The 21467-nt window shown below is 47.2% G+C and overlaps 3 protein-coding genes across 12 annotated transcripts in view; 1 reads left to right on the forward strand and 2 right to left on the reverse strand.

Annotated features, from left to right (window-relative positions):
* The window catches only part of MACO1 (macoilin 1), a 28601-nt gene extending 25218 nt beyond the window's left edge, over nucleotides 1–3383 (reverse strand). The window contains exon 1 of the mRNA XM_051638161.1: nucleotides 3096–3383. Within this exon, the coding sequence (XP_051494121.1) occupies nucleotides 3096–3175 (80 nt within the window). The 5' untranslated portion in view covers nucleotides 3176–3383. The remainder of the gene's footprint in view (nucleotides 1–3095) is intronic.
* Nucleotides 3384–4311: 928 nt separating this feature from the next.
* LOC127393059 (RH-like protein) lies at nucleotides 4312–18078 on the forward strand. 8 transcript variants are annotated; one of them, XM_051637708.1, is made up of 11 exons: nucleotides 4314–6210; nucleotides 6539–6676; nucleotides 7878–8070; nucleotides 8825–8975; nucleotides 9641–9782; nucleotides 11776–11936; nucleotides 12705–12842; nucleotides 13098–13228; nucleotides 14069–14148; nucleotides 14805–14878; nucleotides 15480–18078. In XM_051637708.1, the coding sequence occupies exons 2-11, from the start codon at nucleotides 6553–6555 to the stop codon at nucleotides 15504–15506; spliced, it is 1221 nt and encodes a 406-aa protein (XP_051493668.1). In that variant the 5' UTR covers nucleotides 4314–6210; nucleotides 6539–6552; the 3' UTR covers nucleotides 15507–18078. The 8 variants fall into 8 exon arrangements, with proteins under 8 accessions (XP_051493671.1, XP_051493668.1, XP_051493664.1 ...); XM_051637704.1 differs by having other exon boundaries at nucleotides 6542–6676; XM_051637706.1 differs by having other exon boundaries at nucleotides 4314–5702; nucleotides 6069–6676.
* On the reverse strand, nucleotides 17610–21316 carry TMEM50A (transmembrane protein 50A). 3 transcript variants are annotated; one of them, XM_051637715.1, is made up of 7 exons: nucleotides 21238–21316; nucleotides 20803–20914; nucleotides 20305–20417; nucleotides 19942–20009; nucleotides 19671–19763; nucleotides 18348–18408; nucleotides 17610–18077 (listed from the first exon to the last, which is right to left on the reverse strand). In XM_051637715.1, the coding sequence occupies exons 2-7, from the start codon at nucleotides 20893–20895 to the stop codon at nucleotides 18032–18034; spliced, it is 474 nt and encodes a 157-aa protein (XP_051493675.1). In that variant the 5' UTR covers nucleotides 20896–20914; nucleotides 21238–21316; the 3' UTR covers nucleotides 17610–18031. The 3 variants fall into 3 exon arrangements, with proteins under 3 accessions (XP_051493675.1, XP_051493674.1, XP_051493676.1); XM_051637714.1 differs by lacking the exon at nucleotides 21238–21316 and adding an exon at nucleotides 21012–21091; XM_051637716.1 differs by lacking the exon at nucleotides 21238–21316 and having other exon boundaries at nucleotides 20774–20866.
* Between the last annotated feature and the right edge of the window lie 151 nt (nucleotides 21317–21467).

Raw genomic sequence — 21467 nt, forward strand, 5'->3', positions numbered from 1 at the left:
AACTCAACCAGCTACAAAATTGGTAGCAAGTGCCAGTATGACTCAGTAGAGCCAAAACAAGCAGTATCAGCAATAAAGCTGAAGGATTTTTAAATAGACCAAGGATGGGGATTGGGAAGACTTAGAAACAAGCAGTAACAAGTGAACTTTAATTGGTTAACTGATGACAAGCTGCAATGAACAATTTCATTAACAATTAGGGTTTTAATGTGTCAAAGGTTAAGATGTTAATCACTCAAGCATTGTAAAACAATGACAATAGATAGCTTAAAAAGTGAAAAGGTAAAGTTTGGAACATAGAGTGTGAAAATAACAAGAGCTCTCACAATTCCTACAATTAGTTTCTTGGCTTTGGACTTCTACTGAGAGCACAATTCTGTTATAAACATTATTTCCACAGATACTGTAATACTTCTAAATAGCACAAGTCTTTATCATGCTTGCATGTAATATTAGATTGGGATTTATCAGGTTTTTTTAGCAATTAACTTGAAGCTGTGACACTGCACCACTGGCATCCAAGGCTACTGGCAGTGCTGGCTCACAGTGGTGCAGCACTTGTGCCCAGCCTGGAGTGCCCTGGGGCTTTAAAACTAAACTGAAAGGGAAAAAAGGGGTAAAAAGGGCAGAAAGCAGAAGGAAGGAAAACCAGCAGAATGGAAAAAAGCAGTCTAAGGAGAAACAGGGAGGGCAGCTGTTGAGAATTTGGTGGGGAGGGGGTGGGAAGACTGGTCAGGAATAGCTTTGGAAGTGAATATGAAGGCTGAGCCCAAAAAGTCTGTTTAACTTGGGTAGGAAATGTTGGGGAAATCACTTTAAAGAACTACAGCTGTAATACTTCACATGAGAAAGCCTGTGAACCCTTAGATCAACTTATTAAAAAGGATACTGCAGAAGTTACCCAAAAAATTAACATTCAGGGAGACAGGATATTCACATTTTTCAATGCAGTCCAGCTTTTGACATTTCTAACTCATTTTATGACTAGAAATGCTCTTCTTAACCACTTCTTACAATTTGCTTCAGATTGCAGGTGCAGTGAACCCTGCCAGCTGAGTTTTACTGCAGGACAAGTCCTTCATTGCTTCACCTGCTCCAAAACTCTTCAGTGTTGCAGCTCTCAACTACACTCAGGTGTGTCTGGCAGTGACAGCCGTGCCCAGCTCTGCACTGGGAGAGGGAGCAAGGATGGGAAGATCAGTCTTAATTTAAAAAGCAAACAAAAATCCCACAAGAGTTAGGTATCTCAATCCTGCTATTTGTTCAGCCTGCCTGCTTTGCTATAATACTGCCTACTGATAATTGTATTTACTGGGTTTGTGTAAGCTGATGGTGGCAATTAAGATAAGTTGAGTAAATAGCTATGCTAATTACAAGAATTTAGAAATCTGTAGGTATATGAGATGTTACCTCTGAAATCTCTCGGGAATATGAGGAAGGAAGAAAGAAAAGAGGGGAAATTAAAAAAGCAAAAAGAATAAGCAGAGCAAAAGAAACAAGAGAAAGAGCCACAAACCCTGTGGAAGCACCTCTCACTGGTTAGTTCTCCAAAGACCAGTTTCTCTTTTCTTTCCATGGGACAATCCTTCAAAGTCACTGACTTCTCTTTATCAAAAGGCCAGATGAAACAAAGCCTCAAAATGCTCTCCCTGAACTAAAGCATTCCAGCAGAAGCTAGGACAAGAAGACAGACATCTCCCTCAGCTGCTCACACAACTTCCACAGCTCTACATGCTGCACACTCTCCTCACCTGGTCTTCCCACTTTTTCCTGGTTTTCCCTCCTTTTCTCACCCCACCTTTCCAGCCCAGTCACCTCAAAGGTAACAGAGATCATATGGTTTTGAATAGCTAAGTAATTCTATAAGCAATTGCTTAGATTTGAATTATCTTCTTAAGACAAATAACCTTTCATATTAACTTCTAAGCAATGGCTGTTTTCTCTTTAACATCCCAAGCAACATTTTCTCCATACCTGGGAGTCTAAAGCAACAAGATGCCCTCTGCTTTCAAGTAGAAATTCACTGCAAGAAGGATAAGCAGCATATTGTGACAATTTTGATAGAGAGTTCACTATAAACTGTTTCCCTGATGCAAAGCAAACATCTGCATTGTATAAATTTGCTCAAGTTTCCAGCCACTGCATATATAAACCTCAGCTGAGCCAGAAATAGGACATTCTGCTTCCTGTACCTTTCCAAAGTCAGCTTTCCAGCCTCTATTAAGACAAACTCCTTTTTATTTAGAAACAGAGAATTACTTTACTTCACAGGAAACCTGGCATACTTACTCAGGAGGGCAGAGCTCTGAAACGCTCTTTACAACACGCTCACAAAAAGCAAACGCTTGGAAATCTGCATCTTGGTGTGCTCTGCGTGTGAACCCCTGGCGAGCAGTTTGTCCTTGCCAGGCGGTGCTGAGGCACTTCCCGCGCCTGAGAACGTGGATCTCACTTCACGACACTTTCCTCCCTCCCTGTCTAAGTCAGAAGGGCGCCAGGTGCCCACTGCGTCCTCCCCACCACAAGGCCGACCGTCCCCGCTCCGGGTTCTACCCGCACAAGCTCCTGCTCGCAGCCCCGGCCCCCGCACCCCCCGCTCCCGCGGGCTCCCCCGCAGAGGCCGCGGCACCGGCACCTCGGCCGCCACGTGAAAACCGAGCTCCTTCCCCCCCAGCGCCTGCCACCCGCCGCCACCCGGCCCGCTCGGCTCCCCGCGGCCCAACCGGCCCCGCACGCGGCTTTAACGCCCCTGGGGAAGCGCAACCGGGAGAACCCGCCGAGGAAGCCCCGGCGGCGAGAGCCCCGGGCAGGGCGCGGGGCCCCGGGGGGAGGCTCCCGCCGCTTCCTCCGGGCAGCGCCGACAGCACCTTGGCCAGCAGCTGCCCCCGCGCCCTCCCCCGGCCCCGCAGCGGCCTCACGAGCAGGCCGCGGGGCGGGGCAGCGCCCAGGGGAGCGGGGCCGCCATGGCGCGCGCGGCCCCCGCGGGCACGGGCGGGCGGGACGGCGGGAGCGGCTGCGGGGAGCGGGGCGGCGGGGACCCCCCCCCTACACACACCCCCCCCCCCACCCCCGGCCCCGGCCCGGCCGCTCGGTACCTGCCGTAGATGCCCTCGGTGATGCGGTTCCGCTTGAGCGGCCGCCGCAGCTTGCTGCAGTCCGCGCTCCGCCGCTTCATCCTCCCGGCCCGGCCCCGCCGCGCGCCCCGGCCCCGCGCTGCCCCGGCCCGCCTCGCTCACGGCAGCACCATCCGCCCCCGCGGGGGGGGGGGTTGCCTCGCGCGGGGCTGGTTTGTAATTGTTGTTTGGTTTGGTTTGTTTTTTTTTCCGGTTGTTTTTTTTTTTTTTTAAAACCCTGGGAAACAAAGAAATAAAAAATAATTCCCGGCCCGTCCCTCCCCGCCGCGTCCCCCCGCGCAGCCGCCGCGCACAGCCCCGCCTCCCCCCGCGCCGCCCAATCAAAAGGCTGACCCCGCCGGAGTGACGGCGCGCTCGGCCAATCGGCAGCGGGAGAATGCAGACGGACAGCTCAGGCGGCCTATCACGGCGTCAGGAAGTTGGTCCCGCCCCCCAGCGCTGCGCGGCCCGCCTGAGCCCGTGAGTGGCGGCCACGAGAGCCCCTCACAAGGAAGGATCCGTTAATTGATGGTTTGTGGCCCAATCCCCGAGCGGGTTTTGCTCTCCTCCCGCCCACTGTCCTTCGGAGCTGGTTCCCGCCCCGTACTGTGATCGACAGCAGGGCTGCCCAGTGGAACAGGCAGATACAAATCAAAGGACAGCTCAGCTCTCCATTCGGGAAAGGGAGTCAGGAGGGCTCGATATCCTCTGTCAGCGGAGCACTGAAGCACCTCCCCTCACGCTTGACGGACAGCCTGGCTGGCAGACAGGCTGCTGGGGAAGGGGAAGCTGAGCCGCAGGGTGGGAAGGGGGAGGAGGCGGCTCCTCGCGCCCACCGCCCCACACGGCGCGGCCTGGGGTGACCGTTCCCCCGAGCAGGGCCTGCAAAACCCCTCCTCAGGGTGACTGACGGGTCCGCCAGCCAATAAGCGACGCGTCTAACGGAGTGGCAGGCGATTGGCCCAATCGCGAGGCAGGAAGCCGGGGGAGGCGGGGCGACCGGCTTCTCGTTCCCAGCTCGGCCCAAAGACGGACGGTGTCTGGAGTTGGGCCAATCAGAGGCCAGGAGGGGAGGCGGCCTTCGGCCAATGGGAGGCTCGTCCCTAGGGGAGGCCGGTTGGGAGAGAGCGGGGTTCAGCCAATGGGAGGCGAGGGGCGGGGCTGAGCGGGCCCGCAGCCGGGCCCGGGGCTGCCGAGTCACCGCCGGGCCCGTTCCCGGGAGCAGCCTCGGGGGGGGCTGGGCCCGTTGTTGGGGCCTCCTCGCTCCGGGAGAGCTCCGCGGAGCCCCGGCCCCGAGGCCCGGGGAGGTTCCTTTGGGTCGTGGGGACCGCGAGGAAACCGGCGGCCCCCGAGCCCTGAGGGAAGCGGCCTGGCCCGTGTCTGGCGGGAGCCTCGGGCTTCCCGCCCCCCCGGGCTGGCTCGGCTGCTCCGGCCTGGCCCGGGGCTGGGCTGGGTGCCACCGGCTTTCCTCGCCTCTCCCGGGGGTCACGGGCCTCCGTGAGCAAGGGTCGTGCTGGGCTGAGTCTGAGCACCGTGGGTCCCAATAGAGCGTTAACATTGGCACACGAGGCTGCTGAGCCTATGGGGATGTTTTACTGGTAGTGGGGCTCTTCATTTGAAAGCTGATTTTGTGTTTCACCCTATCTGACATCACCGAGGTGAGGTCTTTCTGTTTGGGAGGGAGTTTAAGCTGGAAATCAGCATTTACAGTGTGGCATGTCATCCCGAGGGAAAAACGTGGATAGTTTCCTGGCCTGTGGTGTGTTTTCCCTGAGTGTTAACGCTGCTAGGAGATTTGGTCAGAAGTGTCAAAAGAGCTAATTTTGTTCATTTGACCCAGGCAAAATGGTGGAAGCAGATCTGGGTCATTCTTGTCTTAGGTATGAGTCCTGAGGGTGTTTCTTGTCTTGTCAGGAGACAGATAAAAGCTAATTAGATATATTGAATTAATACACTACACAGACAGACTGTGTCTGTCTAAACCACTAAACTAAATCAATTCTAAATTGCTGTTTCAGCTATTCAGAGAAAGTTCACCAGGTGTCCTGGTTCTGTAGGAGTTGCCCACATGATCCCAGAACTCCCATGAGAAAGAGCTGAATATAGAACTTTCTGCATTGGGGTTTTTTTGAAGTCAGGGCAGAGCTCTACACATCTGGGGAAGTGGTTTGAATACTGTGTGGGAATTTCTGAAAGGGGGGGGGTAAAGACAATGATTTTGTTAGGCTGCTAAAGCAGTTGGATGTTGCACGTGAGGAAGGTGCAAGTTGTTATCACAGGCACAAACCTTTCACAGATGATTTGAAAATTATTATTGTGCCATATAGCCTGGGTTTGCAAAGGGAAAAATGTCCTAAAATCGAAGTGAAATGTTTTTCTCTGATCATATTTCTGTCACCAGCAGGTGGCTTTCTCACCATCTGTGTGCATTGGTGCTACCTCCAAGTCCAGCTTGCAGGCACAGCACTCCTTTTGAAATGGTCTCAAAGGAGAAAGTCTGAGGCATAATTGCAACACTTTAATCTCCTGGATTACCTGAAGAGGGAAGCATTTCAGTTTACCAAAAGCCCAGTGATTGCTGAAGAGATAGTAATGTTCTTATTATTCATAAATTGAATTAACAGCCAAATAATCTTATTTAACAAATTGCAGTGTCTGTGCACAGGGATATCATAGATCATAGAATGGTTTGGGTGGGAAGGGACCTTCAAGATCATCTAGATCCAACCCCCTGCATGGGCAGGGACACCTCCCACCAGCCCAGGTTGCTCCAAGCCCCATCCAACCTGCCCTTCAACACTGCCAGGGATGGGGCAGCCACAGCTTCCCTGGGCAGCCTGGGCCAGGGTCTCACCACCCTCACATCCAAGAATTCCCTCCTCATGTCCAACCTCCATCTCCTTCCAGTTTTAATCCATCCCCCCTCATCCTCTCATTCCCTGCCCTTGTCCAAAGTCCCTCCCCAGCTGTGTCCAGTTCTGGAGCTCCCAAGATGAAGGACATGGAGCTCCCAGAGAGAGTGCAGAGGAGGCCACGGAGATGGTCCAGACACTGTGAATAAAGAATGGTTTTGCAGAAACTTCAACATCCTGCTCCTGTGAGTCCATGATCTTGTTTGTTTGCCACTCAGCTGATCTGTGAAGCTCAGCACCAGCTGAGGTGCTGTGTGGATGGTGTTCTGGAGCATCCCAGTCCTGGCAGCTTCCTGGGTCTGTGTCCATGAGCACTTTCTGAGCTCAGTCCATGCCCGCTGTGGTAGGTTTGGGCTCCTGACGTGCCACAGATAAGGAGAGTGTTCCTTGCTGATGCCTCTTGGGCTTTTTATCTCTCTGAGTTTTTATTCCCCACCTCCTTTTCTATTGGTTTGAGGTTACTGGAACATTTTTATAGAGAGAAAAAAAATATTAATGTGTTTGTGCTTCAAGTAGTTCAGAGCAAAATGGCTTCTACCTACCGCAGCTTCCGAACCAGCGTCCCATGGCTCATCCTTTTCCTGGAAGCTGTTTTCATGGTCCTCTTCTTCTTCTTAGAGTTTGATGCATCACCACTCATTCCCTACCCAGGTAAGATCAGGAGGGTTCATGTCTGCTTTTCTTTTGCAGAGCAGTAGAGATGGGATTCAGCAGGTTTGTGTCTTGGTTAGTGAGAAGTAGAAGGTTTTTACTGTCCTTTGAAGTATCCTACTTTGCCACTTCTGGTGTGTGTTTCTTTATAAAAAAGCAAAGACAGTGAAGGAAGACATAAGTGGTACTAAATTGCATTTCTGGTCTGTTTTCTGCTGCCTGTTTGTGGTAATCTTGGTTCTTACGAACATAAACTTCTGAGGGCAGGCACTGCTCTGTGTTACATGAGGTCTTTGCATGTCAAGGTATTGGGCTACAGAGGGAGGAAGTAAGATGGCAATGTTTTCCATTTGAATTTTTGATGTAAATAAATGAAGTGAATACAGTGAAATTAAGGGCTTAAATGTATTCTGGAGATGAGTTTTGTGCATTGAGGAATGCATTAGGTTGTGCTACAGCCACAGCGTGTCGTGTATTTAGAGTCTTGTGTAAACATGAGCTGGTTAAGCCTGGTGACATTCTTGTCTTACCCTCCTTGTTTTATAGCTTGAAAAATGAGACCCACTTACCAGCTGTTTGATATTTGCAGGATGTAGAGGCTGTCACAATTGTATGAGAATATGACTGTTGGCTTGTCCTGGGTGGTGTTTCCAGGCCTGCAGATCCAAGAGCTTCTCTCTTGGGAAGCCTCTTTGATGCTGGTTTCCACATTCAGCTCTTCCTACTGCTATTTCTGTTTCTTCTGCCCAGATAAGGACATTGTACAAGCTTCTCTTTGTAACACATTTATTCCCTAATGTTCTCAAGGAATCAATCAGCACTTAATTCACAGTAATCCCCCCCAGAGAGACCAGCTTAAGCTCCTTAAAGTCACCTTGGGGAAAATAAATGTCCAGTTTTCTTTGCTAAAGGTACCTCATTTCTGTCCTGCTTTTTGAGCCCTCGACACCCATCCTATGCCATCTGTTCTGATCACTTTCTAAAAATAAATTCAGGGTCAAGGGTGTTGTTTTTCTGATTACTTATGGCTTGGAAAGAAAGCTCTGGAATTATTTGAAAGCACAAAATACTAACGGCACCTGAATTTTTTATCAAAGGCTTCTTAGTTAGTTGTGATTTCTTTTCTTTTTTTTTTTTTTGTAATCAAAATCCAGTCTCTATTAATAAGCTCACTGCTGTCTTGGTCTTTTCTGTCATGCAGCTTTTCAAGATGTCAGCCACATGATGGTGTTTGGATTTGGCTTTTTCCTGACGTTTCTGAAAAGATACGGGTTTAGCAGCACTGGATTCAACCTCCTGATCATTGCAGTTGGTGTCCAATGCTCCATTCTGGTAGAAGCTTTATTACATTTCCTTAGTGGAGGGTCAAGCTGGTTTGAAGATGGTCTGAAAAGGTAATTAGTTAGTGTTAGAACTGGAATAATCTAGAATTTCTGGTTTTTGTGGTGGATAGTGCCTTGTTACGTGGACCTACTCATGAATTAGCACAGTCAGATTTAGGATCATAAAATGGTTTGGATTGGAAGGGACCTTAAAGATCATGTGGATCCAACCCCTTGCAAGGGCAGGGACACCTCCCACCAGCCCAGGCTGCTCCAAGCCCCATCCAACCTGCCCTTCAACACTGCCAGGGATGGGGCAGCCACAGCTTCCCTGGGCAACCACCCTCACACCCAAGAATTTCCTCCTCATGTCCAACCTCAATTTCCCCTCTTGCAGTTTCAATCCCTTCCCCCTCATCCTTTCCCTCCCTGCCCTTGTCCCAAGCCCCTCCCCAGCTTTCCTGGAGCCCCTTCAGTAACTGGAAGGTGCTCTAAGTTCTCCCTGGAGCCTTCTCTTCTCCAGGCTGAACACCCCAACTCTCCCAACCTGTCTCCAGAGCAGAGCTGCTCCAGCCCTTGGATCATCTTTGTGGCCTCCTCTAGACCTTCTCGAACAGCTCCATGTCTTCCCTGTGCTGAGGGCTCCAGAGCTGTACACAGAACTCCAGGTGGGGTCTCACTAGAGCAGAATAGAGGAGCAGAATCCCCTCCATTGCAGACATTTTAGGAGTTTTTAAGTACATTTTACTGTCTGTCCTTCTTTTATTCTTGGTCCTGGTGTGATCCTGATCCAGAATTAATTTTTCTTTTCTTCCTTTAATTTCAGAATAACACAGGCTGCTGTGAGTATGACTTCTGTGGTCATCTCCACTGGAGTTGTTCTTGGAAGGGCTAATCCTCTGCAGTTGATTCTGATGACAGTTGTGGAGATCATATTTTTCCATATCAGCAGATGGATCAACACATCATACCTGGAGGTACAGGAGTGTGATTTCCCTGCACGCTGGGAAAAGTTTCACTGGGACTTGGGAATGTTGCCTTTTGGTGGTGCTCAGCTGACAGGAATATCAGTGTGTTTCATCTCACTTAGATTGTGGCTATGCTTTCATTAAGAGATTAAATTTGGCTTTGGGACTATAGTTAAGCACCTTGAACTCCAAACCCTGCCTACTCCATAGAATTGGCTGTTTCTTGGCCTTCAAGGCTGAGCTGGTCTGATGGATTGGGATGAAGTGGATTGGGATGAAGTGCACTGGGCCTTTCCTGTGCCCTGACTGTCCCCAACACATGCCTTGACCTCTGCTGAGGCACTAATTGCCTTTAAACTTCATCCCCTCCCTGTGTCAGTTCAGTCTGGAAGATTTCCCATGGGAATGATGTACCAGCCCAGTCTGGGCAGCAGAATCAGACCAGGATTACAGTGTAAACACACCCCAAACTCTCTGTATTTGAATTGTGTCTTTATGAGCTACCTTGAATTCAGATAAGTTCAGATCTCACATAAATAACTCCTGCATAAACTGAAGGACTGTGAAAATCAACTCATTGCAGGGAGGTTACATGAGCAACTATGTGAAGAACTACACCAAAGGCTTCCTGTGGGATTAAATACACCACAAATGTGATTATTCTCTTGCTACAGGTTCCAGATTCTAACAGCCTGATGCATGTTCACCTGTTTGGAGCCTACTTTGGTCTGGCAGTCTCCTCACGCTTCTCTGAGCCATCCCCAAGGGCTGAGAAGAGTTCAAGTACCCCCAAGTCAGATTTATTCTCCATGTTGGGTAAGGCATTTGCTTTAACAGCTGGAAGAGGGAATTGCAGTGAGAACATAAGGGATGTTTCTGGGGGCTGACCACAGCACACTGAAGCTTTTACCTGCACAGTGCAGCTCTGAATGCAGCTGGGCTTAGAAGAGGGTGCTGCTGTGGTTGGTGGTTTCTGACAATGAGTTGGTGAGTCTCAACATGTTTCCTACCAGGCATCTAAGCCACTTCTGCCAGGGCTGGGGCTTAGCTTGCTTCTGTCAGTCTCAGCACAAAGGCTGTGGCAGGTTAACCTTTCCCTCTCCCAACTCATTTGTCCCCTTTGGGGTCGTATAGTTGGTGAGGCTCCTACACACCAAAGTTGAAGTTGTTACTTGTTTTTCAGTAGTGCTTGCAGTTCCCAGCTGGGGCCAAGGCTCAAGTTGTGTTTTGCAAGGTGCTGTACAGAGATAGAAACAGGCAGTCCCTGCCTAGGAATGTAAATGAAGAGATAAAAGCCTGGTGAAAGGTGGGGAAAATGATAAACAAGCACACGAGAAAGATCTGGGTGATAACAGGCTGAGTGTCTGGGAGTGCCACCTTTTTCTTACAGAAGTAATTGTATTTATCATTATTCTATTATTTATTCTTTTTACCTCTGTGGCATGGAGAACAGAGCATTAGCTTTGGAAGCTGACAGCAAAAAATAATGACTGGACGAGGCAAAATAAACTGTCACTTGTTTGTGTTGTCACTCAGGACTAGGCTCAGCTCCGGGAGCAGGGGCACAGGTTGGAGTGTGTGGTCTAGAGGCCACCGGCTTCCCTCTGCTGGCTGGAATTTGATCTGTGCGTGTGGATCCACATGCCCGTCGGAAAAGATGTGTCCTGCCAAGCAGTGAACTTGTTCGGCAGAGCCTGAGATTCCTAAACGCTGACCATGAGCTCCCAGGTCATAGAAGCGGAAGAACCTGTTTTCATTCCTCTTGTTAGCAAAGCTTGTGTGGTCATGGAGGTGTGACACTGTGCAGGGATCTTACAGGAGGAAAGTGAATTGTTCTTTTTGACCCACATACTGGGGAGCTATTCAGTAGGTAACTCTTCTACAGATAAGAAAGCTAAGCTGTGTGTAGGTGAGTTGAAGTATGATCATCTCAGCTCAAGCTGTTGGTCTTTAGCCCTCCTCTGGAGTAATCTTAGCTGAAGTAGGGAGGATTCTATTCTAATCATCCAGTTCATCCTCTTTTTAACTTTAAACCCTGCCAGGAGTCAGGGCAATCAGCACCAATTGTACTGGTAGCCAAAGTAAAGAACATTCTGAAGTGCACTTTGGGTTACTTTGTAGTAATTTGTGCCACTGAGCTGTTTTCCTTTTTGGCTCCTTTTAATTCTTTCTTGCAGCTAGTTTTGAACAGATATTCCACAGTTCCACAAAAAGGAACAGAAATTTTGGCCAAGGAGCAAGCTTCTGCTGGCTGTGCAGGATGGGCAGGGTGCTGATTGTTTGGAAATCAGCAGTGGGTTTGTTCCCACTTGAATCTGAACCTGAGTTTGAGGGGATGAGAGATCATAGAATGGATTGGGTTGGAAGGGACCTTAAAGATCATTTAGATGCAACCCCCTGCATGGGCAGGGACACCTCCCACCAGCCCAGGTTGCTCCAAGCCCCATCCAACCTGCCCTTCAACACTGCCAGGGATGGGGCAGCCACAGCTTCCCTGGACAACCTGGGCCAGGCTCTCACCACCCTCACACTAAAGATAAAGTTCAAGGTGTTCTAGAAAAGAGCTCTGTGAAGGACCAGGCAGATGCCAGTGGAGCTGTGCCTTGGCTGTGTGTTTGCCGTGGTAGTGGTGTGTGCTGGGAAGGTGTTGGGCCAGCAGGCAGCTCTCAGGGCTGTCTGCATTGTGAAGTGTTACCCTTTGTTTATGGGAATTGCAGAGAATGCAAAATGTGGGCTGGAGCTCTTCAGGAACAGCCCAATTCATCATGTTTTAGAGCAGGTAATGATAATTGCTTGTCTTTATCTCCAGGTACTCTCTTTCTCTGGGTGTTCTGGCCAAGCTTCAATTCTGTGCTCTTTAGTGACTACAGGCAGACAGCAATCTACAACACCTACTTTGCCCTTGCAGTGAGTGCTGTGACTGCCTTCGTGTTGTCTGTTCTGACCACAAAGGATGGAAAGTTCAGAATGGTGAGACCTGAGAGGAAATCATGGTTTCAGAAGAGATTTTTCTGTTACCCTCAGCGTTGAACTGACAGCATCAGAGCTGTAAAGTCAAATCAGATCCCAGGTTTTCAGCCTGACAGTCACCATAAGCCTCCCAAGCTGAAGCTGGAACTTAGAATTTATGTTCTCAGATTGTAGTTTATCATAAAATGGTTTGGGTTGGAAGGAACCTTAAAAATCATCTAGATCCAACACCCTCTACAGGCAGGGACACTTCCCACCAGTCCAGGCTGCTCCAAGCCCCATCCAACCTGCCCTTCAACACTGCCAGGGACGGGGCAGCCACAGCTTCCCTGGGCAACCTGGGCCAGGCTCTCACCACCCTCACACCCAAGAATTCCCTCCTCATGTCCAACCTCCATCTCCCCTCTGCCAGTTTTAATCCACCGCCCTTGTCCTCTCCCTCCCTGCCCTTGTCCCAAGTCCCTCCCCAGCTTTCCTGGAGCCCCTTCATGCACTGCAAGGTGCTCTAAGGTCTCCCTGGAGCCTTCTCTTCTCCAGGCTGAACACCCCAACTCTCCCAGCCTGTCTCCAGAGCAGAGCTGCTCCAGCCCCTGGACCATCTCTGTGGCTCCTCTGGACTCTTTCCAGCAGCTCCATGTCCTTCTTATATAGCAAAGAGCATTCTCTCATCCTGAAGGGACCAGATGTGCCTGAGAATACCCATCAGTGATACTGGGCTGCTAGAAGTGATGACTGAGCTCTCACTCCATGTTTCTGTGTTATTCCCAGACTGATATCCACAGTGCAGCCCTCGCAGGGGGCGTCGCTGTTGGTTACGCGATGGGCAGCATCCGGCATCCTTGGATTGCCATGATTTTGGGTCTGCTGGCCAGTGTGACAGCCATATTAGGATCTTCCTGCTTACAGGTAATATTCAAAACCTCAAACTGTTGTTTGGTTTTTTTGTTTTGTTTAAGCTTTATGAACTTCTTTTCTAATGTAGGATACCCCAAGGGAAATCTCTCTTTCAAGGAGATCAGAGCTAGGAAATGTGAAGTCTTTTGAGCAGAGCCCAGGTTTGCAGTTTGCAAGACCAAAGTTTGTTTTCTAAGTCTGCAACAGACAATCTGCTGTTACCAACTCACCTTTTGCTGTATCAATTAGACTTTTTCTTCTCCCCAGAGATGCTTGAATCCTGCTCTCAAGATCTATGATGCCTCTGGAGTTCATTTCACTTTTGGCTTGCCTGCTGTGCTTGGGGGTCTTGCCCACCTCCTTCTCTTAGGAATAGAAGAATGGACTTATTTACCAAGGTACATAAATTCTTCCTAGTAAGTAATAAGCTTAGCTAATCCTTATTCTAGTATGCCTTGAGAAGAGTTCTCATTCCTACAGAAAGCCTGAATGTGATAACAGATAAATCATTTTATACCAGCAACCTAAGATAATCTCTGAGGTCAAATAAAAGTCAGTAAAAAAGACTTTCAGAGTTGAACAGATCAAAACTTTAACATTAGCCTTTGGTCCCATTTTCTCTCCCCTCTTTTATTTAAGATTAAATACAGCAGACATAGGAGATGAAGGCTGGGGATGTGTATCATTCCAAGACTCATTTTGGCTTTTTAGATGTGTTTTGGGGAGCTTTGTGTGCTAACACAGGGGGGGCAGAAATCAGCATTTTCCTTTGAATGGAGCTTTAACTCTGAGTTAAGGGCAAGATTGTCAGCTTGGACTAAAGCCAAGTCTGAACAGTGCACTGGCAAATACACTTGAGGAGATACCCTGCAGAAGGTGAAGGGCTCAGTTAAGAATGTTCTCCATAGGTTGTTTTTTTTTTTTTGCAAATCAAGCTCATTTCGTGTCATAGAAGAAGTTCTCTGCTTTTCTCAGTTTCTGCAGATTCAATCACAGTGTTTCTTATTAAAACAGACAAATTTAATGCTGTTTTAGTACCACAGTGATGGTTTCTAAGGGCAAAATATGTCTCTCTGAAGTCTGGATTAGGTTTCTGGTAGGATCTCTTAAACATCTAACTGCAGCTTCAAAGTGATTCAAGAATAACATCTTTCTGAGGGGTTTTGATGTAGAACACTGTATAGAGAGATTCCTTCACAGTCTGAATTTAAATTAAGTTGAAACATTTTGCTTTTCAGCTTGGGTTCTTTGGTCTTGACTCACCTTGGTGCCATCTGCCAGACCATCAGTGTTGCCTTGGTAACAGGTTTTATAACAGGTCAGTATTGAAAGATGTTTCATTAACACCTCATTTCCTGGGGGAAGGGGGTACCTCATCTTACCACTCCTGCTACCACAGCAGTGTAGCAAGAAGAGGCCACTTGAACTGGGGCTCAGAAATGTGTTTCTCTGGGTAAATTATTTGTAGAAGCCAGGGGAAATATGAATGCAGGGACCTTTCAAAGCCTGTCTTTTGAAGAGCTGTATTCCACAGAAACAGCCTCATAGCACCACTCTTCCACTGGTGAAGTTGATTTTAACAGCTGCCTTCAAACTCCAGACAAGAGATGTGTGAGATTGAAAATCCCAAGCTACCAGTGCTGATAACCCTGGTGGCTTTTTTAAGTACACAGGCATTTTTCATGCAAGAACTTAATGATTTTTGATGCATTTTTAGAACCTGGCTTTGTGCTGAATGGGGTTTAACACAGAGTAATTCAATTTTAATACCACAAACCTTGATCCTAGCAAGCTTCTTTTTACTTAAGGTCAACTCGAGTCAAGGGGCTCTGCTGGAGCATTTAATTCTGAATTTTTATGTTGATCTGTGTCACATTTAGATGCACATTACCATGAAATCTCCAGTTACACACAATCTTCTCCTCCTTTCCCTGATATATATATATATAGCATATATTTATTTTTTACAAACAGGTTTAATATTAAATCTCAGACCATTTAAGACCACCCCTGTATCAAAGTACTTTGAAGACCAGTTTTACTGGGAGGTGAGTTTCAATGTAAAATGAGCTGCGTGGGGTTATATATTGCATCTTGTTGACCTTGATGAAGAACTTCAGGCATTTGATTTGAAAAGAGAAAAAGGGGGAATAATTCCATTTCACAGCACTTTTTGGATGCCATGTTTGTGATGGATGAACTGTTCCCACAGTTGATTCAGAGCCTGGATATGATAAATGTGTGTAGTCTTCAGCTGGGGTTGTCAGAGGTGTTGGTGAGCACAGGAATAAATCAGAAATGATCTTGTTTGTTGTAACGTGTCCTCCTAAATGCTCAGAGATTCTCTGGGATTTGCAGCCCTGGCCTCCTGGGTTCACACACAGTCCCTGAGGAGACTTGAGACTAAGGGAGGGATTTTTAGAAGCTAGTGAATGGCATGAAAGGTGCTCTTTATGAGAACAGACCTTCCTGGCTGCAGCCTGATGCACAAACACAGGCCTTGAGCACCTTTAGGTGCTGATTGTGGGGCTAGATCTGAATTACAGCAGAAACGGATGAAAATCAGCTTGTAACAAGGTTGTCCATTGCCTTTTTATATGACTATTTGATGCATAAAATGTTCTGATACAAGAATGTTTGTCTTCACAGTTTCCCCATTTGGCTGTTGGATTTTGAACAGAGGAACCCAACGGGCTGATTTGACCAAGATAAGATTTTCCTGTTTTCACTAGAGAAAATTCACAGAGCATTTACATATAAAATCTCAGGCTCAAAAAAAAGCCATCCCAGTGGACCCACAAATAATTAGAAACCATACAGGGTGTAAATTTACAGATGCAAACTCACAATGCATTTTGCTTTTCTGCTTTGTTGGTCTCACCTTAAATGTTTTGGTTTTGTAGGGTATGTACAAACAAGTTGGCTGCACTCATTGCTGTAGTGGCTTATTCATCAAAATGCTTGGAAGTTTTAAGCTCCCAAGCTTAAATTTTTGGCTCCCAACATTAAAAGCCAAAACACATCTTTTAAAGGATAATTTTTCAAGGAGTAGATACTCATTCTTATCTACTGAAGCATTAAAGCACTTCTTTTTAAGCTAAATTAATTCTGTTGAAGACCTTGTTAAGCCAGGATTTGGTGAGTGAGCTGGATTGGAGCCAGAACTGTATTCTTTGAGTTATCTGAGTGGTTCAAGGAGAAGCTGTAATTACTTGTCTCTCAATTTGGAAGCTGAGATGGCAAGAAGTGAAATTGTTCTGCTTGTGGATGATGTCCCTGAAATCAATGGTATTGTTCATATTCAGGATGTGGCAGCAAACCTCAGAACAGCCTTGCACCAGCACAGGGGCAGCTCTGGCTGCCCTGAGGGTGGGAACAACTGGAGAGGAATAATCCTTGGTGCTTCTTGGTGCCAAGACCCTGTTTTGGAACTGTCTTACCTTGAGCTGTGTTACTCTGAGACAAGCAGGAGGCTTCTGTGCAAACAACTCCTTGTTTTTAAAATGGATTGTGATGCTTTGTTTCAAAATAATTGGCATAGAAAAAAACAAACCTCTTCAAAAAATGCTTACAGAATAAAAATTAGAAGTTTGATGGTTTTTATTTTTTCAGCACACTTGAAGTAATGAGGGAAAATGTAAGATTGGAGGCAATCCTGCTGCAACACAAGCTGTTCTCCAGCAGAAATGCTTTTAAGGAATAGTATTTTATTCCCTTCCTTTCCCCCCTGTGTCTTTTATCATTGATTGCTTAAGCAACAAGCCTAGGTAAGAGCAGAGGGAGGGGCAGGTACAGCAGAGCTCTCTCACCATTCCATGGGTGCTGGGAATTCTCCCTGGCAGCGCCTGTCCCTGGCCTCAGGAACAGCAGCCAGCAGTGTGCCCAGGTGGCCAAGACCAGTGGCATCCTGGCCTGTATTAGAAACAGTGTGGCCAGCAGGACCAGGGGCTGATTGTCCCTCTGTGCATTGGTGAGGCCACACCTCGAGTGCTGTGTCCAGGTTTAGGCACCTCCATACAGGGAGGACACTGAAGTGCTGGAGCATGTCCAGAGAAGGGCCTTGAGAACAAGTCTTATGTGGAGCAGCTGAGGAACTGGGGCTGTTTAGTCTGAAGAAAAGGAGGCTGAGGGGAGACCTCATCACTCTCTGCAACTGCCTGAAAGGAGGTTGTAGAGAGGCAGGTGCTGGTCTCTTCTCACAACTGGTGATAGAACAAGAGGAAACGGCCTCAAGCTGCACCAGGGCGGGTTTAGACTGGACATTGGGAAGAACTTTTTCTCTGAAAGGGTTGTCAGACATTGGAATGTGTTGCCCAGGGAGGTGGTTGAGTCACCATCCCTGGATGTGTTTAAGAGTCATGTGGATGTGGTGCTTGGGGACATGGCTCAGTGCTGGACTTGGGAGAGTAGGGTTAATGGTTGGACTCTGTGACCTTGAAGGTCTTTTCCAACCAAAGTGATTCTGTGATTCTATTATTCTTCCTGAACTCTGACTTGAAGAGCTCTCTCCCTTTCTTTTACAGTGGTTAGAAAGTAGTTGACAGCAAGTTTTGTGCATGAGGTACCTCTGTCTCAAGCTTTGTGCATGAGGTACCTCCATCCAGAGCCACTGCACAAGTTGTACTTGTGCCTCTACCCTGTTATCCACAGCCACAGGGAGTTGTTACTCATTATCTCCATAGGATAAATTAAATATGTGTGTGTGTGGGGGGAGGGTGTAAAAAAGAAACAATCCCAATGGAGCACAGTTCTGATCATGCAAGAAAAGCCACACATCAGTACGTTTTGAAGAAATGGTTATATTGTCCAGATATAGGAAATATTTAATAAATATACGTTAAAAAGTTGGTTTAAAGCATTTTTAGTAAGTCCTGAATTGTAAATAACATGATAGAAACAGCTGGTTAAATACCTCAGTTTTCCACTATCCTATTTACTTGTAGCAAACATCCTACCATAAAAGTGACTGCCATGGTTGCTTGTAGCAATTCTGCACTGGTCAAAAACGTGACAACATTGACATCAACATTCAAGAGTAAAAAAATTAGCAGAATAGAACCAGGAGTTTTAGTGCTAGGATTTAAGATTTCCTTGTTTTCTCTTTAGACACAATTGAAGGTCACTGTTTACAAAATGGTTTTACAAAACCCAGGGAGCCTGCAGTTAAAAAGCCAGCCCAGCCAGAGCAGCTCAGGGTGTGTTCACTGCCACAGATCTTCTGTGCGACCAAATTTGAAGACCAGTCCTCTGTTTAAAAGAGAATGAAGGGCCATGAATACATCCTGGAGCAAATCAAATCTCTAGTATTTTAAAGACACTATTTCAGGGAGCAAACTGTAGTATTTTTAAGTCCTGGTCCTGCACGAAACTTATGCAGACAGAGCCCAGAGATCTGAATAATCAGCAGATTATTCATCCCTGTCTAGTTACAAAACAGAGCTTAAAAAAAAATAAGTATTACAGCAAGTTTCAGTTTTAATAATTGGATAAGAAATTAACAAAGGAAGAGTGTCTTACCCAAAAAAGATGAATGCATTCTGGAAAAAAACAGCAATTCCTGGATATACTATTGGTTTTTCTAAGAAAAGAAAGAATTCCCATGAATTTTTGAGAAGTAATGAATATCCCATCTCTGACATTCCAGAAACACTATGTGGGGAAAGTGCTGGCAAAGGTAACCAGCTTATTTTAAATATGAACATCTGGAGTCCATGCACCCTGAAGCAGTGGGAAGGAGTGGTTAGAGAGGGCCCTGTTATGAGTCAGAATTCCTGACTAGAGACAGGGGTGAAGTGAAAACAAAGTTATTCTACCACATAAACCTGCCAAACCAGATTGTTCTCACGTGGAATTAAGACAGCACTGAGAAGCTCCCAGACAAGATGCCCCCAACTCCCATCTCTGTTGTGGGACACAGAGGCCTCAGCCTTAGCCCCCTGGGAAGTTAATTAATTGGCTTTTGTCCGCGCCCCCCCCAGTCATTTAGTTTTCCAAGTCAAAAAAGCCTCTCCTGTTCTCTGACCCAAGCTGTGCATCTCAAATGCCATGCTCATAAAGACTGTGATTATTACTTGGCATGACACATCCTGTTTGGAATGTGCATCTAAATGCACACACGTCTGTATTTATACATAACGACACTATACAAACTGGGAGTGCACTTTAGGAGCACAACTATGCACCTAATGAACCTGTTCCCCTGAAAATTCCTTGGGAATCCAGCAAGGCCAGCTGAGTGGCCCCATGTGCCCTGACTGGGGTGAAATTCACTTCAGCACCAGGCACAAGTAGGACTTAAATAACTTCATTTTCTTTTGAAAAAAAAAAAAAAAAAGAAAAGAAAAAAGTTTTTTTCCAAAACAAACACTGCAGTTTCCATGTTTTCCTCAACATTTGCCTCCACACAACTGACCATGGTACATTTTAAGGTATGAATTTAAAGCAACAAATTTAAACATTTTTTTCCCTTTTGCTAATTTAGCATAGAGGCTTTGGGGGCAATTTGCACAAAATCAGAAATTTTTATTCTGGGAATAAGTGTTCACCCAAGGAAATATTACAATATAACTGCAGCAGTTTAATTATTAATTATTATTAATCAGTCCAGTTCCCAGGTGACCAGAACTTGTGTTTCTAATGAGTCTAATTGGAAGCTTTGTGGCTTCTAAGTAGATAAAACCCACCTGATAATAGCAGATACTGTGGAATGGTGGTGTGTAGGGAACCAGAATATTGAAACTGAACCTGCCTAGAAACTAGTTAAAGTAAGTTCTAAAATTCCACAGTCATTTAGAACACTTTAAACTTTCAAAACCAGATCATATCTGTGCTGTATCTCACCTTTCACAACGTAGCCTCCAAAGAGGATCCACATGGAAGCAATGAGAGACCCAAAGGCCATCATGAACCCAATGAAGAGCCAGATCCGAGCCCCTTGAAAAAGACACGGGGATGTTTTGTGTCCCAGCACAGACACCCTTTTGTTTCAGAGCCCCTGTTGTGATGCACCAGAGCTGTGCACAGAGGCACCCCCCCCATCACTGGTACAGCTCTTACAGCTCCTCCAACAGCTTCCCAGGGCTGTGGGACACACCAGCCTGTGTCCCCATACCTGTTTGTCCCAGGCAGCCCTCGCTGTAGCTGTCACCCCGCACTTGTCCGTTGGACACCGCGTTGATCCTGTGTGAGCAAACAAGGCAAAAATGAGTAAATCAAGAGGTAAGTTTTTACAAAACCACAGCAGAAACTTCTCAGAAGCCTATATAAAAAGAATGATGTTGTATTCTTACCTTTTTTTTTTTTTTTCAGAGGGGCAAAGCTAAAATTTAAAAGCATTTTCCAAAGACTAATAACACTTTGACCTGCACTACAAGCTTAATTTTTTTAAATGGTTCCTTACTATAAATACCAACCAATATAAGAAAGAAATTCGAGATACTCCATGTGTGCAGCTCTGGTTAAAAATTACACTTACATTAGGAATGCAATCGTGGCTATAACCCCACAAGCATGGTAGGAATGGTTGAAGTCTTCCATTTTAGGGTATTTTACAGCTGCATCTATGATTATCCACCAACCTGTGAAAAACTGTTAAAAAAGAAAAAAAAGCACAGTAGCTTAAAATATGTACATAAGTCTTTTAACTAAGATAGCTGTAGGAATAATAATCTTAATATAGAAAGCAATTCTTATGGTCCCAAATCCAGAGTCAACTGATAGCACAACTCATTTTGGTATCAACTTAGGAATAAGGTTAAATGAAAACCAGATTTCTCTATCCATCTAATAATTATTGGAATAGAAGCTGCAAAACTTAAAAGTAACATGTGGGTGTCAGCAATAGATTTTGTCCTTAACTCTGCTGCTACATACAAGGACAACACATCCCTGGTTCTTCTTTTTACTTCCAAACAGCTAAAAAATGTTTAGCTCATGGACTGTACCTGAAAAGCATACGAGAAGCTGAACATACCAGCACTCCTGCAGCAACAGAAGCAATCGTGTTCCGTTTCTCCCCCCAGTCAACACACTCCGAGCACCTCAAACTCTCCAGAAAACCCGACATTTTTCAGCGCTCTGAAGAACTAGAGAAGGAAAAAAAAAGGGCGTTTATTTCCAAGAGGGAATCCCATCACCCGCGCAGGGCTGACGCACAGCGAGGTTAGAACTGCAACACGCTACCTGGAAACCTGGCACCAGGAGCCCTTCCCGGGGGAGGGCCCAGCTGACAGGGCCAGGCTCTGGCACCCACCTGGGACACCGCGGGGGAGGCAAACTCACCGCCGGCCAGCGCGCCCACCCTTCGGAGGGGGCCGGAGCCCGCGGGAAGGGGCGGGCCGAGCTCCCCGCGGTGCCCGGGAGGCCCCGGTTGGGAGGCCCCGGTTGGCCCCGGCCCGGCCGCTCTTACCTGAGCGCGGGAACCGCCGCTGCCCCCCCGGCCGCCGCACCGCGCACTGCGCATGCGCGGCGCCGCTGCTCACCCGCGGAGTCACGGGGGGGGGGGGGGGCCTGGAGGGGCATGCGCAGTGAGGGCGGGCGGCGGCGGGTCCGAACGAACCCTCCAGGGGGCGAGGGGGGGGGGGGGACTGGGCATGCGCAGAGAGTGCTCGCCTTTCCCTGCGCATGCGCAGAGGGCGG

The sequence above is a fragment of the Apus apus genome, chromosome 21 (genome assembly GCF_020740795.1).
Source record: "Apus apus isolate bApuApu2 chromosome 21, bApuApu2.pri.cur, whole genome shotgun sequence".
Classification (NCBI taxonomy): domain Eukaryota; kingdom Metazoa; phylum Chordata; class Aves; order Apodiformes; family Apodidae; genus Apus; species Apus apus.

Excerpts from the sequence above, each read along its gene's own strand:
- LOC127393059 (XM_051637703.1), top strand. The coding sequence starts at position 6,553 with ATGGCTTCTACCTACCGCAGCTTCCGAACCAGCGTCCCATGGCTCATC. Across the intron at positions 11,937-12,704 it reads AGGATGGAAAGTTCAGAATG|ACTGATATCCACAGTGCAGC; the intron begins GTGAGACCTGAG and ends TGTTATTCCCAG. Across the intron at positions 14,879-15,479 it reads AAGACCAGTTTTACTGGGAG|TTTCCCCATTTGGCTGTTGG; the intron begins GTGAGTTTCAAT and ends TTGTCTTCACAG.
- TMEM50A (XM_051637715.1), bottom strand. The coding sequence starts at position 20,895 with ATGTCGGGTTTTCTGGAGAGTTTGAGGTGCTCGGAGTGTGTTGACTGG. Across the intron at positions 20,418-20,802 it reads CTGTTGCTGCAGGAGTGCTG|TTTTTCACAGGTTGGTGGAT; the intron begins GTATGTTCAGCT and ends CTTTTTTAACAG. Across the intron at positions 18,078-18,347 it reads AATGCATTCATCTTTTTTGG|AGGACTGGTCTTCAAATTTG; the intron begins GTAAGACACTCT and ends TCTTTTAAACAG.